This window comes from Pseudorca crassidens, chromosome 14 (genome assembly GCF_039906515.1).
Source record: "Pseudorca crassidens isolate mPseCra1 chromosome 14, mPseCra1.hap1, whole genome shotgun sequence".
NCBI lineage: Eukaryota > Metazoa > Chordata > Mammalia > Artiodactyla > Delphinidae > Pseudorca > Pseudorca crassidens.
Window position 1 is genome coordinate 36404144 of NC_090309.1, and position 18247 is coordinate 36422390.

The 18247-nt window shown below is 40.6% G+C and overlaps 1 protein-coding gene across 1 annotated transcript in view; it reads right to left on the reverse strand.

The window, feature by feature from the left end:
* Window positions 1-8136: 8136 nt before the first annotated feature.
* Window positions 8137-18247, reverse strand: part of ACTR2 (actin related protein 2) — a 35471-nt gene continuing 25360 nt past the window's right edge. Inside the window, exons 7-9 of the mRNA XM_067704884.1 lie at window positions 18068-18213; window positions 13865-13997; window positions 8137-10873 (exon numbers count right to left, since the gene is read on the reverse strand). Coding sequence (XP_067560985.1) covers window positions 10703-10873; window positions 13865-13997; window positions 18068-18213 — 450 coding nt within the window. The 3' untranslated portion in view covers window positions 8137-10702. The remainder of the gene's footprint in view (window positions 10874-13864; window positions 13998-18067; window positions 18214-18247) is intronic.

An 18247-nucleotide genomic window follows, 5' to 3' on the forward strand; every position in this document is an offset into this window, starting at 1 on the left:
AAGGGAGGTTCATGCAGCGATGCCCTAACTCACTGGACCACAGAGAGTAAGGCGTCTTGCTTGGGTTTCACCAAACACTGTTAGGGAAATTACCCCAGGCTGCCTCTCACCCAGGTTAGAGCCCCAGAGAACAGTTAACTTCTTCAAATTCAAGACTCAGAGACTTTCATGCAAATACAGTGATTTTAAATGTCACTGGCTTCAGACCACCTTTGAGGGTTACTTTGAAAAGGGCAGGAGGGATGATACCTGCAGACATTTAGCCCGTTTCAAGTTCTGTTGAATGACTAGGGAAGTTACTTTACCTCCCCACCCCGCCGTTTGATTTAGGAAATGCAGCTTGAAAGCTTTCAACCACGGGACCCCTAACCTTACATGCAAGCTTTAAGATTCAATGAGTGTAACTAAAACAGGCTAAATAACACAGGCTAAATAACACAGGCTAATAATGTTATCCAGTGAGGGAAAAAAGGTGTTTCCTACAGAGTCAGTTCAATACACAGGAACTTTCAAATGTGCTTATCCTGCACAAACTGAAACGAACATCGTCATGAGTTGATTTTGTTATTTTTTTTTGTTTTGGTTTTTGGCTCACTGTCAAGTTCAACTTGACAGATCACCTTCAAATTAATTTAACACATATACGTGTACAAAACTTGCAAAAACTTTGGCTCCCACGTGAGCTGGCCCTCAAGCCCTTCACCAGAACAGCTGCGTTAGGCTGACCACTTCCAACTGCAACATACCGTTTGGTTTAGTAATCCCTGGCGCACCTCATAATGAGATAATTTAGCAGCCTATTAAAATGTCCACCACTCCTGCTTCTTAAAGGTGTTTGTTTGGTTCTATCCAAAGGGCCATTAAGATATTGGGGAAAAAAACCATCTCTGAGGTGTGGCCCACAGCATCAATCCCGAGGAATCTCTCCTTTGATTATAAAAGCACTGAATTGTGAAGGTCACCAGGCAACAGCCCAGTTACTCTAAAATAGTTGCTGCTGGAGACTCCTTCATTTGGAATGGGTTTTGATGAACACCCAAGAGATCATTTCATACTTTTTATCCGTATATTCACTTCTTTTAAACCATAGTTTTTTTTAAAAAGTGATCAATTATTTTCAACCAAATCTCATAAAATGTATTTCATCCTCTCATGGAAAACTGAAGGCAGACTGGCAATATAAATTGCTTTATGGGATAACCTGCTACATATATTTTTAAACAATTTATGTATAGGACTTGATGTGTCTAAATATCCAGAAACATAAGAGGAATCTGTTTCCAGGACCTCTTTAAACCAAGTCAGGCCCTCCAACGCTGGGTTGCTTTTTTCTTGGTATTTCCATTCCATGTGAAAACATTTAAACCAGGTCCTAACCCTCAGCTGTCCCACGAGTACGTGAATTACAGATCCTTGCACATCTGAAGTACTTTCCTGCCGCTTTTTTTGGTTTTCTTTTGTTTTGTTTATGCTACACAACTTCCCTCCTTCCTTCCTACCCTTGGCTCCCCAGGGCTTTTAGAGATGGGCTAACCATGAATCATGTCCTCCTGCAGCAGCGATGGAGACCCAGAGCCAGGACCCTCCCTCTGCTCCTGGCCAAAGGGGATGAAAGCAATAAAGGCCATCTTAAACAGCACTGCTGTTCACGGCGCAGAGATCTGGGAAACACCCTTGAATTCAGAGAGCGAGCAAATTTAGCTGCTGCTTAAGTGACACACAGCTGCTCTGCATGGGAGTAGAGTCACTGTCTCCCAGAAGGCAATGGCCCTCCACAGTTTAGCCTCTGCAGATGGCCTCCCATTAGGTTGTCCCCCATGCATGACAGTCACTCTGAGAGCGTTGCCCATGCACTCGCCACCCTCAGAGCATTCCATACAGGGCAAGTCCTTAGCAGATTTAAGTGATTCAAATGTTTCCCCTCCCCAAGTGTTCTTTTCAAGGGCCATTTGGATTCCAGGGGCCACTGCTAACCTTAATAACTGACATTCTTTCCATTTCTTGCCTTCCTGTGATGAGTGGCAATTTTGAAATCTCCACTGATGAATTTGTCAAGTTCTGATCTAAATTCAGGGCCAGAATGAACACTTGGTAGGCAAAAACTAAGCCTCCCCCAAAAAAAAGTTTGAGCTTGATAAATCCTCAAAGTGTGACAAGCCCCTCTGGATTTAAATGCCTTTGCCCAGCAGACCACTGACGTGTTTACTCCCAGTCTCCACTTAATTTTTTTTCATGGGAATGATTTGCTATAAACAGAAGAGCAAGCTCTTATGGGCACTTCATATCAAAGCGCTTTTTTAATGGCACTTGGGATGTCAACCACTCCGGGCTGGGGCACTTTACTCATGGGCTTGAGTTAAATTAAGGCACACAAGAGACAAGTGCTTTTCCCAAGGCCTCTGAGTGGAGGGTGGAGTCCAGGCGAGGTCCTAAGCTGGTCGAGGCTTAGAGAGACAGAGAGACTCGGATGACCATCACGCAGAAACATGACAGGGCGTTGAAGCCAAGGTTGTGAAGCCAGAGAGGTGCTTGAGTTCAACTCCGCCTCTGAATTTCCTAGCTCTGCATCCTTGTTCCAGTTACTTGACATTTTTTTTTTTTTTGGTCACACCGTGTGGCATTTGGGATCTTAGCTCCCCGACCAGGGATCGAACCCGCACGCCCTGCATTGGAAGTGCGGAAGTCTTAACCACTGGACCGCCAGGGAAGTCCCCGCGTTACTTTACCTTTGCAATCTATTTTCCTATCTACAAAGTGAAGGTAATAAATCCGATTTGAAATACAAGAGAATGCTGGTAAAGTGCCCTGAGGGACAGCGCCTGGTTCTGAGTGTGTGCTCAATAAATGGTGACCATTACAGCCTTCTGTCGTGTTGGCATCCTTGTCGCTAATGCTTCCTATGTGACTCCGTTAATGAATGTAGAGCCTGAAGACCTCTGTTGGCTCAGCTCACAGAAAGTCAAGGAGCTTTAAAAGTTCAAAAAACACTTGTTTAAGATGCATTCTTGTTCTCTGAAAGGCAGTAAACCAGGAAAATGTGCTCCATTTCCAAAAGGGATTTCAAACAAAGGCCCTTTGAAACAGATGAGACTGGCAACACTTTCCTTTGTAAGTAAAATTAAGGTACAGTGATAACGGAAGCCGGTCTTCTCTAGTCTTACAGGAGGGGGAGGGGAGAGAGGGAGGGGAGAGAGGGAGGGGAGAGAGGGAGGGGAGGGGAGGGGGGGAGGAGAGATTAACCGGGAATCCAAGAGTCCCTGGTGGTAAATTCTAGGCGGGAGAGCCTTTGTCTTCATTCTGTTAGAAAACTCCCAATTAAATGAAAGCTTTGGGAAAACACACCCAGGTTTTTATCATTGAGGCTGTAGCTTAATTTTGAACAAAACCCCCTGGGTTTCTGGTTCATGTTTTTCTAAGTGTAAATGAGCCCTTCTGAGAGTGCCACCACCTCAATTTCGGGAAGTGGGGTCAGGTATCTGCACCATAATTAGCTCCCCAAGAGATTCTCAGGCACCCCAAGGTTTTAGAACCACCAGCCTGAACGTCCTAGGAGAGGAAGAGGTGGGAGAGGGAACACCTCGGAGACTCGGAATTCCCTCTTGGTCTGAATGGAAACAGTTTACACTGACATTGTCACAAATCCAAGAGATCTGGGGTAAACGGTTTCCTCATTTCTCCTCCATAAATCAGCGTGGAGGTTCTTGGCCAGCTCTCTCCTTGCGGGGTGGGCAGCTGTGAGTCAGCGAGGGGCTTACCTCCTCATCTCCTAAACTCGTCCTGCCTTTTGCAGATGCAATTCTTTCCCTGTCTGCCTCACACATAATTATTTTAGCAGACAAGCTCCACGCCTGTAGAAAACAGGATATACTCTTGAAAGTAATTATTGTACTGAAATTTAGTGGGAAAAGGCCCTCCTTCGGTGTGAGGTTTTTGAATCAAATCAGCTAGTGAAGGGGGCTTCCATTTAGTTTAGTTTGCCAGTTAGCAAAGCTTGAGCTATAAGAGTTTAAGATGTCATTTCAGAGAATGTGGGAACAGCAAAGGTTTTTTTTGTGATCCAGGCCATATTCAGAAGTTTTCGTCTCAGTGATTTGATGGCAGAGATGGGGGTGGGAGTGCCACAAATCTAAGCTTCTTTAGACTCTTAAAACATGGGCATTTCATTACATAAATCTTTCCCCTCATATATTTGTTCGAAAGACCCACAAATGCAACAAAACAAAGAAAACTTTCATTTAGAATGCTCAAGGAAGCCTTTTCAATTTTTTTAAAAAAACAAATACCTAGGAGAAGATTTCCATTGGCTCACACCACAAATCTTAGCTTCCCTTGAATGGTATGAAGAGAAAAAATGTTTAAGGCGTAAGAGTGCTACATATATAAAATGGAAGAGAAAGATAACTCAGCCATCTCTTTTCTGAGATTAGTAAAATTATCCAAAACTTAAAAAAAAGACAACCATGAAATTGTCACACCGTTTTAAAAGAGTAGTAGCTTAAAGTCAGAAGATAGTTTTCCTAGCACAGCCTTCACCTGTGTGTTTGAGAAAAGGCAAGTCGGAAACACTGATACCCCCCAAATCCACATTACGAACAGCGTTCTGCTTTAGGGGACCTTGTGATTTTTCAGTCAGTTTTCATGTCATAAGAAATGTATTGATAGCAGTCATTAAAGTGACTATTGGACATCATAAACATTTCCACTTTTGGACAAACTTTGCGTCAACACGGCGAACAAAGAAGGCTCTAAACATCTGATACACATTTTTAGCTAACTGTACTATCAGAGGTGGTGCTTAAAATGCTGGAGGATATTTGCTGTGTGCTCCAGGGTGAAATGGAAAATTTAAGAGAAGCTTAAAACAGTAGGAATGAGATATGCAGGCAAACAAATAGCAAGAAAATGCATCCAGCATCAACCACACACTTTCCTTCTACAGAAAATGCTAAAACTTACTTATATGAGCTATATAAGAATTAGGTTCAGAAGATAAAAGTCACTTCCTACTCACCCAGAGGATCCACCAACCTCCTCCTTGGAGAGCGTTTCTGCACTGAAAACTAACCACCTCCTCACCTGCAGCTGGTTACTTAATTTTAATATGTAGTAGCTGCAGTGCCCCGCCCCCCTCCGTGCAAATCTCTGGCTACAATTATTCCTGCCTAAAAGAGCAAATGCAAGAGTAAGCTTTTCTCTCTCTCTCTAGCAGCTATCAACTAAAATAATAAAATTCCACAAACTTCCAAATTTTATAACGAACTGAGCTTACAAAAAAATCAAAACTTGAATCAATTGTATATAAGTGGTCTCCACACTGCATCCAAGTTCGCTTGTATGTTAGTTGCATGGAACTTGAAACAGATATTTCCTCTCCAGAAGTAAAGCTACATCTGGTAGGTGGGCTCCTTGCAGACTACAAATCATTTCAGTCAAGTGCCTGGATCGTAGTACTAGCTGTACTACCTTGAGTTCAGGGAGCTGGGAACCATGCAAGTCAGAAGGGAGGAGAAAACATCTCTAAAAACCACTCTGAAATAAGCAGTTTGCTCTGGTCACTTCACCACTTCCAGCACCCAACTCGCATCTACAGGGGCCCCTAAAAAGTGAACTTACCCTCCTGACTTTTTTACTCTCCTCAGGATCCTGCCTGTTTTCACCAATGGACTCAGGTGAAACTTAGACCTTCCCTCCACTTAAATCACAAAGAGCTGCTAATCTTCACTAGGTGTCAGTCTGAGTCACTGGACTTCCTTTTAACTCACACCAACCTGTAAATAACTGATGGTGCTTTAACCTTCCCAGAAGAATTTGCATTTTGAGCAAAGGATAGTATCACCACCTGAACTGAGGATTTGTTTGGGGCGGTGGGGTGGAGGTCAGCATCAGTTTCCAGGGCTTGTTGACTTCTGAACCTATTTGCTGAAAGCTCTAGTTTTCAGAAGAGCGAGACAAGGGCATGCAGGTGTGGGCCCTGGGGCCCTGGGGAGACAAGGGCATGCAGGTGTGGGTCCTGTTTGTCCTGTTAATATCCTACAGCAGGGGAGTGAGGGCTTTGGCGGGGATCAGAACCATCAGTGCAGTTGGAAAACAGGCAAATCCTCAGGCCCAAGAGTCAAATTTGGAGGTCCAGAGTGGGGCCCAGGAACTTGCGCTTTTAAACACTCCATCTGATTCTGACTTCAAAGACATTGAGAGGCAATGATCTGAGTATTTTAAAAATTATATAATTATACTCTAGCTACATAAATTTTCTGTAGGATACTTAACATATTAAATTCTACCTAAACTGCTAAGTAAAAGCAAAACAAGCAAAATGGCTTCCCTAACTGATCAAGATCCTTTGAATTGTACCTAGTCAGTAGTTTTAGGTTCCAAACCAACATTCCTTCTCAATAGTTCTTAAATTGAATGCCAAACACTTTCACATGTAGATAGATCTAAGAAAACATATACAAACACACACACACATTTGGAGGTACACTGAAGATTTCAAATTAAGGGGTCAAATGTATATTATCAACTTACTACTTTCAACATTTGAACCTCAGTTAAGGCCCAAATTTCTCTTTTAATTTTTTTTTTTTGTGTGTGTGTGTTACGTGGGCCTCTCAGTGTTGTGGCCTCTCCCGTTGCAGAGCACAGGCTCCGGACGCGCAGGCTCAGCGGCCATGGCTCACGGGCCCAGCCGCTCCACGGCATGTGGGATCTTCCCGGATCGGGGCACGAACCCGTGTCCCCTGCATCGGCAGACGGACTCTCAACCACTGCGCCACCAGGGAAGCCCTATCTAGGTAACACATAGCCTTCACATTGTGTTATTATAAGTAGTCTAGGAATGATTTACAGAATACAGGAGGACGTGTGTAGATTACAGGTAAATACCATGCGATTTTATATAAAGGACTTGAGCATCCTTGGATTTTGTTATCCTGGGGGGGACACGTGGGTAGTGTCCTGGAACCAATTCCCTGCTAATACTAACTACTAAGAGCTGCCTTATTTACATCCCAACTTTATTTTTACTCTGTAGCTAAAGTAACTGCAATATGGCAGGGTTAAAGTCAGTAATTTGGCCTTTACAAAGCACTCAACACTTGCAAATATACTTTTCCAGGTCCTTCCCCCACCTCCTCCACTTACCTCTGATGTAGCATTTTCAAGCTTCTAAATAGTTCAAGAAATTTGAGCTGGAGGAAAAAAAGTGATCCTACAAATACCCCCAGGTACTGTGGGTAGTTGGCCAATTAGTCCAAGGTTAGACAGCATGTTAAATATTGAGCTAAAATCAATCCTTGAGTTTCTGGTTCACTTTCGTTGGATACCCTCTTCGATAGTTCTAAAATTAGTAGTTAATAACCACACTCAGTTGTACAGTGGTCAAGGTTTGTGGGTGAAAAAAAGAATGAAGAGCACTGAGTCATTCATTCCATCAACAATGACACCTAATACAGTGCCCCTCTGTAACATGGACATAGCAATCACACCATTCTTCTGGTGACCAGGAAGAGACTGGATAAAAGACACCAGAGGAGAACCTCAGGAAGTCCTGAGTGACTCTGGCCGTGAAGGGAGCAATGAGGTTCAAGCACACAGTTCATGGAGCAAGAAAAACAAAAATCCTCACATCTGCTCCCCAGACCCCATCCTCAAAGGTTAGTATAAAAGTAAGAAAGGGCTGGGTCAGCTTAATAAATTTTCATGTGTCTTTAGTTGCTTTGTTAAAAATAATATGCCTAGAAGTCTGCAGATGAGGTAAAATGTTGTTGAAAAGAGGCATGTTCCATATAGATCTCTCGAGCATTCCTAACACTGCCAAAGCCTCCTTAAATCTTCCGGGAGACAAAACAGTCTCCTAGAGGGAAGAAAGTCTAACAGAGCTGTAGCTGTGATTTGCTTTTATTCCTAGGGTTTTCTTCCCCCCTTAGGTATTTAAAATCATATCAGAAATAAAGATCATACCAAAAATAAATTATTGTTCGTCATATAGTAGAATGTCACTGAACTGAACTTTGCCTAACAACTAGCATAAAGTTGTCGATCCGTCTTGCATTAGCAAAAACGAAAATATGAATAAAAATAAGAAAATGAAACCAAAGAGAAATACTATTAAGAGGAAAAACAAAGACAAAATTCAAATTTACTTTGAAAAATCTGATTTTATTTTCTGAATCAAAAAGAAGTGTATTCATGTTAAATTTAGAATGTTTAACTTTCCATTGATCTCTCAAAATACTTTCCAAATATTGTTGACAGTGCTCAGAACTGTGTAAAAGATAACATCCAATACCACATTTTTTTTTCCAATAACACATTTTAAAGAAAAAAGTTTAAATGCAGGACCTATTTCTAAGAAACCCTTCTCAAAGGTCAAGGCATTGGCAATTCTAATTTTAAAAGAAAAGAATTTTAATTATTGGAAATTTAAGTGACAAAGGTTTTCAAGAGCTATATATCAGATCTCTTTTAAAACCGAAAAAAATTTAATTTCTGAAGGACTCATACCTGACAACTCCAATTAAACATGATACTTCCCCACCCCACCCCCAAATTACTAAATGCGTTATTTCACCTTGGAATAGGAAAATTATAAAATGTAATTTAAAAACTATACTCTTTCTATATATTAATACATCATTTTAACTGTCATGTTTGCTAGCAGAATTATAAAATTAAAACCAAATTCTACATTCAAGGGACAAATGACAAATGCTTTCATTGCTTTATTTAAGAGTCTATCCCATTCTTTGTTGTCTTCTACCCCCATATTTTAAAATCATGACCAAAGGTCAGAAGTCAATCCATTTACCTGAAATGAACTAGTAGATACTGGTCCTACATCTGTGTCCTTTAACAACTCAGTATTCAAAAGGCTGGGGTGGGGGGGATTTATAAGAACATGACTTAGGAACACTTTAGAATTCCAAAGTGACTCTGATACCCACGTCCCTAAAATCTAACAAACGTTATTCATAGGCTATTCACGTGTACTGAAGCATGTCCAGCATGCAGGCGAACTTCTTTTACTTGTTCAAATTGAGGTAAAACAGACAAAAAATACACAATATTAACAGAAGCTGCATAATTAAAACTAACCTTCTTTTGCTGCTCATTTCATATAAACTGATTTTTAAGTTTCTTCACAAAAAAAGAGATGCTATAGACAATAATTTCTCCAATTTCAGTCACCCAAAAAAGTACGCTTCTTCTTTCAAAGTCATTATTAGTAAAGAATGTTTTGAAATGAAGAAAAACATTTTTCTCCAGAATGTGCATTTTGTACTTAGAGTGATACAATTTCTTATTACTTTATTTTTCAAATTTAGAAGGAATTCAAGTCTGGGTGCTATTTGATATTTTTTCAGATACCAAGCAATACCAACAGGATTCATAAATATGGTTTTCTGACAGGTAAATCGGCTAACATTTACAAAATACCAACAATTCTTCTTTCAAGCTTAAGATGGCTGAGATTTAGTAGTTATGATTAGTTTTTCAGTACAAATATGCATTTAAATCTTGATTTCTTTTTGGCCAACATTTTAAATAGTCAAATTTTACTCCACTTCCAGGTTTTAAATGAAAACATAGCAACAAAAAAAAACTAGTGAAAATTACCCAACTGGCACAAGTCCCATATTTCAATGTTATTTTTAACCCAATAATTATAACCTACTGCCAGTAATTATTTATATGTATCTACTTGTTTTTATTAAATAAGCACTGGTTGGTTATATAAAAGAATTTTGCAAGAATGGTACTTGGCACTGGGTTACCTTAATGCTTCTGGTATTAACAGAAGCACTTAGAAAAATACCAGCTCTTAAGCACTTTTTGTCTGTAATTTGAATTTCCAAAAGCTTTTTTTCAATGTTACTTTTCCATTGGTAGATTCTAGGGAGTATACTCCCAGCTGATCTGGTTGATTTTAAAAAACAAATAAAAAATCCCTAAGTCACATAATAATGGGACACTACACTTGCTTTTTACAGCATATGGAAATAGTTCCAGGCAGACCAAAAGTAGAAAACCTGCCAAATCAAAGTATTGTAAATAAAGTTCATCTTACGTACCCCAGAGCAGAAAAGCTCAAAAATCAAAAAAATAAAATCAAACCCCCCCCTTTCCTCCAAGCAAAATCCCACCCCAAACGCTTTAGTTCTGAGCCTACCATTTCCCTAAAATGTTAATACCAGAAGCTTTAAGGTACTTAAAGCTGCAGCAGTAACACAGAAAGCGCCACACCACAGGGGAAACGCTACAAAGGGTTCAGCAGCCGCCCACTCAGCCCTCACCACCCTACCCCAATAACACATAAAAGCTCCTGTGGAAGTTGTTTTTTCTTATGCTAATAAAGGCATACCACCTAGTGTGCTAAAGACTAAAAACTAGCAGCATTAGAACAGGAAAGTGAAAATAGGAAGGCTACAGGAATGATCTAAATGCCTACTTAGGAGAAACAGAGCAGCAGACAGGACCCCGGCCCTCTAGTGTTTGCAGGGAAGTGGTGGAATTAAGCAGTCAGATTTACCCACATCAACACAAATTTAACAAAACTTCTGCAAGACACCAGAATAAAACCTGACCTTTCCAGTCAAAGGGCACAGAGAGGCCTCATCCATGTCCTGGAGTTGAATGAGTTCAAAGATTGGCAATAAAGGAAAAAAGAAAGCATTAGGGGTGTGATGGGAACCAGCTTCGCAGTTTATCGAACCGTCACCCCAAGTTTCTCCAGCACACGAACACCCTTCTCTTGGTATTCCTGTCGGGTCATCCAGAAGTTGTCTTTGTCCTTCATGATGTCCGCTAGAACTGCGCCACCCAGGAATACCATGTGCTTTCTGCGGGGTGGGTCTTCAATGCGGATCTTGAATTTCTAAAGGAGAAAGAGATGATAAAATGTCACACGCGTGGTGCTTTCTGCTTTATGAAAATGACTTTTTCTTATATTCTCTTGTTGAATTCTCACAGAGGTCCTGTGATGTAAGTATCTCAGTTAGAGAGAGAAATTTTGTAATTTGCCCAAAACTCACAGCCAGGAGATCACACATCCATCCCAGTGTGCTTAGAACAGTCGCAATGTACACCTGTGGCCCCATCGTTAACTACACTCCTTGTCACTCTCAAAAGCAGCCTGATTTGAACAAAGAATTCCATGTTCGCCCTACCAAGAGCCCAAGTACCAGAGCCCTGTGACAGGTTTCCCACTAATGGGCAAATCACCTGGCCAGCTGTCAAATGAAGAGTTGGGATAAGAGGACTGCTATAGTTTCTTCAAGGTCTCACGCCCCTATGATTGTAGTCCCATGCAATAGAGTAAGCTTTAAGTTCTTTTCTTATAAGCAAAGCTCACTTTCTATTCTCTCAAATTCAAACGAAATGTTCTCAAAATAAACAAGGCCTAATACGGTCAAAATAAATTATGAGGATGTTGGAAAAAATGAACACAGTAACCAAAATTAAAGACAAGCAGGAGCCACTATTAACTGTCTAACAAAGACCTCCATCTGTAGGTCAGTCAACACCTGAAAGAGAAACCTCAAAATGAAACAGCAGTTTTATTTACAAAGTCACAAATCCCACAAAAAGACTCAAAATAACTATGTCATTCTACATTGTCTTTACGTCACATAAATGAACCGTAGGATCTGTCATAACACATGACATAGAAAAACATCTGTTTACTTATTAATTCTGAGGCTAACCTACTGTTCTAACTGTTCTAGTTACTTTTTTACTCTTTGGCAGGGGTCAGCAAACTTTTTCTGCAAGGGACCAGAGACTAAGCACTTGAGGCTCTGCAGGTCTCTCTGGCAACACCTAAAGGCAGCCAGAGACGATATGTGACAATAGGTAACATATTATGTGACAAAAGAATGGGTCTGGCTGTGTTCCAAAAAACTTTATAAAACAGCCAGGTTTGGTCCAGGGCTATGGTTTGGCAACCCCGCTCTCGGGGACACCTGGCTAGCCCCTGAGGACACCACTGCCCCTGCAGCTTTCTCAACTGGCTGCTATTTCTCTCTCTCTCACTACCTGCCTAACTCTGGAGGTTGGTAACAGTAATTCTTGTTCACTGTTCTCTCCCTCCTCCATGCAACTCCACAGCCACTCAGAAACTCACCCTATCTGACTATTCCATCCACCACCCCTCTTTGCCCAGGGCAGCTATAGATGCCCAGGTTATTCCTCCTCATACCCGCTCTGTGGCACGTGTGCGTGCTCTCTCCACCATGTCCTGACATCATCCTCAGTGATTCTGTCTTTCTCTCCCTCACTCGGCAGAACACCAACTCGGGTTATCAACTCTCTTGCTCTGCCCCTGCCTTCAAGCAACTGAACACGTGTCGGAGAAACTCAACATCTAGCTTTAAACGTTACCTCAGGTGAGCCCCTCAGTGCTGCTCGGCAATCCCGTGACATTTCTCTTCTCTCTTGCACTCTGCAAGACACCACTTCACATCTCCTCGTCTATCTTATAAACCTCTCCCAGCTCCTTCCTCCTCTCAGAGCCTCCTAACCTGTCTTGTGATTTCACCTTTCCTCCTCCCTTCCCTCAACAATCTATTCACCACCCAGACTTAATGATCCTTTAAACAAGTCAGATCCTACCATCTCTGCGCAAGATCCTCCTTTCTCAATAGGAGGAAAGCCAAACTTCCCCGTGGCTGAATAAGGCTTACATCTTATCTCACGGGAGTACTTCTCTGATCACACTACACAAAGGAGCACACCGTCTCCCCCAATCACTGCCTGCTCTCTAGCCCCTAATCTGACTTCTCCATAGTGCTTATTACTACTGATATATTATTCACAGACTAAAGGCGGGGATTTTTGGTTTTGTTCACCACTGTTTTGTTTCTCCCACCATCTAGACAAGTGTTTGGCACCTAGAAGGAGTTCAAGAAGCATTTGCTAAATAATCATCTGAGACTGATTTTAAATTATATGTATACTCAAAGTCAGACAAATGAGTGAAGTACTTAGACAACATGGCTCCTTTTGAGTCTTTTAATTTGTTTAATGTATGAGTCCACACACAATTTAATTTCAACAATTCGAGTCACAAATGAAAGATGTGACGTAGTGTCTCTAATACATACAGCCCTCTGTAGGATGTAATCTCATTATATAAACTGATCAAAGTTGGTGAGATGAACCTCAGAGATTAATTAGAATTAAACGACTCTTAATTGAATGCATAGTATGTATAGTATACTTCACACAGTCCAGGGTTTGTAGAAAAAAAATCAATGCCAAATAACCACCAACTGTTACGTACTAGTTTAAAAATTTCTTCCTACTCTACACACCAACAACTACCAACTAAAGTCTGTTTCAAGAGCTATGATAGTTGACGGGGATGCAAAAGAACTGGAGACACGGTGTTGTTTACAATCTGACTGGGGAGATAAGACATATGCAAGAAACAGCCAGAAAATAACTCAGTCAGAAACATGAGACAGTCCAAGAGTAGCACTGAATGCTGACTACATATTAAAAAAACAAGTTAAAAAAAAACAAACCCAAAGGGGTCTTTCTCTCCCCATAGTACGACAGGTTCTTCCCATATACTTACAGGCACCTCTGGCTCCAGACTGTTTGTTACAGATGAACCAAAATACCTGGCCCTGGGCCCAGGTGCCTCGATACACTGAATACAGAGGTGCCCCGGCACTAGGACCGCTCTGAGACAAAGCTCATCTTGAACCATTTACTTCTTCCTACCTCTTCAAGGCTACACTAGACTGCATTAGGAATTTGTTTAGAAAGACTTCTTGCTCCCTCTGGTGGCTGTCAAGAGTCACAAACTATTTTACAGGGTTTTAAAAGTACGTTAACAGTTGGATTATTGATAGATACTTACAGAAAGTTTTTCCACATCTCCCTTCAACACTCGTTCTAAGTAAAGCTGTTTAAGCTCTCGTTCCAACCGTGATGGCAGCCCAGGGTACATAGTAGACCCTCCAGAAAGCACAATGTGCTTATAGAATTCAGATCTAGAAAAACACAATAGGTATTCATTAGGGGTTTCAGATTAGGAAAACAGTATCTCAGAGTTGCTTTTATTTACATCAGCCTCAGGTGGCTGCTGGGAGAATTAAATAAAATTCAACATGTAAACCACAAGGCTGAATGTTTGCTATTACTACTGTTAATAGATAATAAACCCTCTTTATATATAAAATTATTAGCATTTTGATAACAATACTTCTAAAGCACATAACATTTTCTAGCAAATGTAATTGAGTCTTTTAGTAATGACCAGTTTACATTACTAACTTGCAGTATTTGGACTGTGCTATCACAGTGCTTCCATGTAGCCACTTAGATGTGGTTGTTTACTATAATTAACCATATTCTACCACGATTCCAGTTCTTGCTTTGCTCCTTTGCTTTGAGGCCGTCAGCTACTCTTTTTGGTTAGATTGATGTGCTTGCTTCTTCTTAGAGCAGTCCTCGCTTTCTTCCTTAAATATGCTGTTGGTCATGATACCAGATAATCAAATCTAAAATAACCGCATATGTAGTAAAAGTAACATCATCTGAAGTGAGGGTCTGAGGAACTCTTCTCCTAGTAAAACTCAGGAGCTAAGTCACATCCATTTTGGCCTCATTCAAACTCACTTCCAGGTTTTTACTTACTTTCAGGTTCTCAAAGGCTCAGGCTATTATAATTCTAGCTTCTAGAATAAGTTCTGTATTGTATTTAATTGCAGAAGTATGCACATGAGTGTGACATAAACTAAGTTGTTGAGGTATAGCTACATGTGGTAAGTGCCCATGAGCATTTATTTTTATTTTATTTTTAAAATTAATTTATTTTTATTTATTTATTTTTGGCTGCACTGGGTCTTCGTTGCTGTGCACGGGCTTTCTCTAGTTGTGGCGAGCAGGGGCTACTCTTCATTGCGGTGCACGGGCTTCTCATTGCGGTGTCTTCTCTGGTTGCCGAGCACAGGCTCTAGGCACGCGGGTTTCAGTACTTGTGACTCACAGGCTCTAGAGTGCAGGCTCAGTAGTTGTGGCGCACAGACTTAGTTGCTCCACAGCATGTGGATCTTCCCAGACCAGGGCTCGAACCCGTGTCCCCTGCATTGGCAGGCGGATTCTTAACCACTGCGCCACCAGGGAAGCCCCCCATGAGCATTTACATGTATGCTTTCAACACACAGGACATGCAAAACAAAATCTGAGTTGTGCTGCTTTCCAGAGCTAGCAACGTGGAGAGGGTACTGAACCTCACTCCATTGCTTTAGGAACACCAAAACTTTAATCACTACCAATAGGAATGCACTTTGAAATATAATTTTGCTATTAGTGATCATTAAATCAAGGGACAAAAGCATCTACCCAATCCCTACCATAAGAATTTATCATAATTATTAAGTCTAGATGAGATTTTTGATCATCTTCCATTAGATTTACAGCTTTTTATAAGCCAACTGCTATTTTTATTAATTTCCATTACCAGCCTGTTCCCCAGCCAGCCCACAAAAATTAGGGGGTTATTTCATTCAGGGTTAAATAAAGAAGTAGGCAAACACTTGCTTAATAAAATGCTTCTGAGTGAATTTCTCAATAACTTGAGTACAAAGGAGAGCTTTCTAAACTATGACTCAAACTCTAGATGCAATAAAAGATTATAAATCTTTTTATATAACTAAATAAAAACAAAATTTTGTATGGCCAAAAACACCATAAGAGACAAATGAAAAATGACAAACTGTCTGCAATAGATGTCACAGAGCTAATATAAAAAGAACTTTTTCAAAAACTGAGAGAAAACATTTTTTTTAATTCCATAGAACAGGCAAAAGCCACAAACAGATAATTCACCAGGATAAGATAAAAAAATGGCCCTAGACATAGAAAAATATATTCAACTTCAATCTTAAGAGAAACGCAAATTAAAACTACATTAAGATATCATTTCTCGCTCATTAGACTTGGCATAAAAGTAAAATGCTGAAAAACTGTGTGAACAAGCTGTTGGGGACACAGGTGCCCTCATATATGACTGGTGGGAAAAAGAAAGGGTACAACTTTCATAGAAGGGAACTGAGCAATAACAAAACCACACACATTTATCCTTCAACCCAACTATTCCCCCCAGACATTTTTTCAGAATATATATGCCCAACAATACAAAGATACAGTGTGCACAAGGTTATTAAATGCAGCATTATCACTGCATTATCACACTGGAAAAAAGAATGCAACTGGAACAAAGAATAAGGACAACCCCTAGGAAGCGGCAGATGTAGAGAACAAACGTGTGGACACCAAGGAGGGAAAGCGGGGGCAGGGCAGGGGATGAATTGGGAGATTGGGATTGACATACATACACACGTGAATAAAACGGATAATAAAAACCTGCCGTATAAAAAGAAGGCAGTTTTAGACATTAAAAAAAAAAGCTTGTTTCAAATACATTAAGTGAAAAAAGCAAAGTGCAAAGGAGTATTTACAGTATGCTACCTTTTGTGCAAGAAAATAAAAAAGAGGGAGGAGGACTAGGGTGAAAGACAAGGGGTGGGGAGAGTAATACTTCTGAGTATACTTTTTTGTATAGTTTTCACTACCTATTCAGAAAACAAAATTAAAGATGAGCCAGGAATATCCTGTGCCACAAAACAGAATGAAGTAGAATGTGCTCAAAAAGAGATGAGGGCACATCAAAGGACACAGGAGCTTGCTTGAAGGGGCTCTCACAGGCGATATCAGGAACAATTTAGCACCAAAATGAAGTAAGGCAGTAATAAATTATAATCCACCAAATAAAATCATGAGACCATACTGATAATCAACAAACAAAACAAGGGAGAAAGGAAAAGGACTTCTTTATGCTAGAATGCCAACTAATAAATACAGAATGACAGAATGAGAAAAAATCACCTTTTTGCAACCACCACAATAAAAATGGATTTAGGCAAGAATCATCAACAGATGCCAAAAGGGGTGGGGGCCAGAGTTTGATGAGGAACAGGAGATTTACACAGTCTCAAAGATTTTCCCACAAATTACTTAAAAGTCAGGAAAGGAAAAAAAAAGAAAACGTACACAGTGGAGAAAATAGGAAACTTCATTAAGAGTTTAACACTAATATCACCAATTCGGAGCAAACAGACATCACTCTGAATGTGATAACCTGAGAAGGACACATCACTTAAGTACTGTTCTAGCCAAAAATGCACAATCTAAATCTAATCATGAGAAAACATTCAAACCCAAATTGTACTCTGCAGAGATATCAATGTCATAAAAGACTGAGGAACTATAATAGATAAAAGGTGACTAAGAGACATGACGACTAAATACAATGTGTGACCTTAGATTTGATCCTTTACTGGAGAAAAGAAAAACTGTATAAAGGACATTATTGGGACAGTGAACAAAACTGAAATACAGATGGTAGATAAAAGTATGTCAGTAATCAATCCCCAGAACTCAATAATGCACTGTGGCTGTAAGAGAATAGCCTCATTCCTAAGAAATACAAAGTGAATATTAAGCAGTAAAGAGGACTTATGCATACAACCTACTCAAATGGCTCAAGAAAGAAGAGAGAGAGAGCACACGAACATGCAGAATGTTAAAATCAGTAAAACTGAAAACTGGATAGTGTATAGGAGTTCTCTATGCTATTCTTGCAACTTTCAACATTTAAACTATTTCAAAATAAGATTAAAGAGGCACCTGAGACACAATGACACACCTGACACAACAACCAGTGTCATCCTATCAGAAACCTGAGTGAGACAACAGACAACTTGGTCATTCTAGCTATTTATATTCCGTCTATTTCTTTTCTTTTTTTTTTTTGCGGTACGCGGGCCTCTCACTGTTGTGGCCTCTCCCGTTGCGGAGCAACAGGCTCCAGACACGCAGGCTCAGCGGCCATGGCTCATGGGCCCAGGCACTCCGCGGCATGTGGGATCTTCCCAGACCGGGGCATGAACCCGTGTCCCCTGCATCGGCAGGCGGACTCTCAACCACTGCACCACCAGGGAAGCCCTATTCCATCTGTTTCTGATAAATAACTTTGAAACAACAATTTCTAATGTACCTGGTATCGATGTCAGCTGCCTGGATTGTGTTAAAAAGCAATTCAGCAACACCTACTCCCTCAACATTGATCAAGTGAGGCTGAAACAAAGCTTCTGGTGCTTCAAATCTCTCTCCCCCAACTTTGATAATGCGGCCATCTGGGAGCTAGAAACCAAGAACAATCAGGTATCAGCAAAAG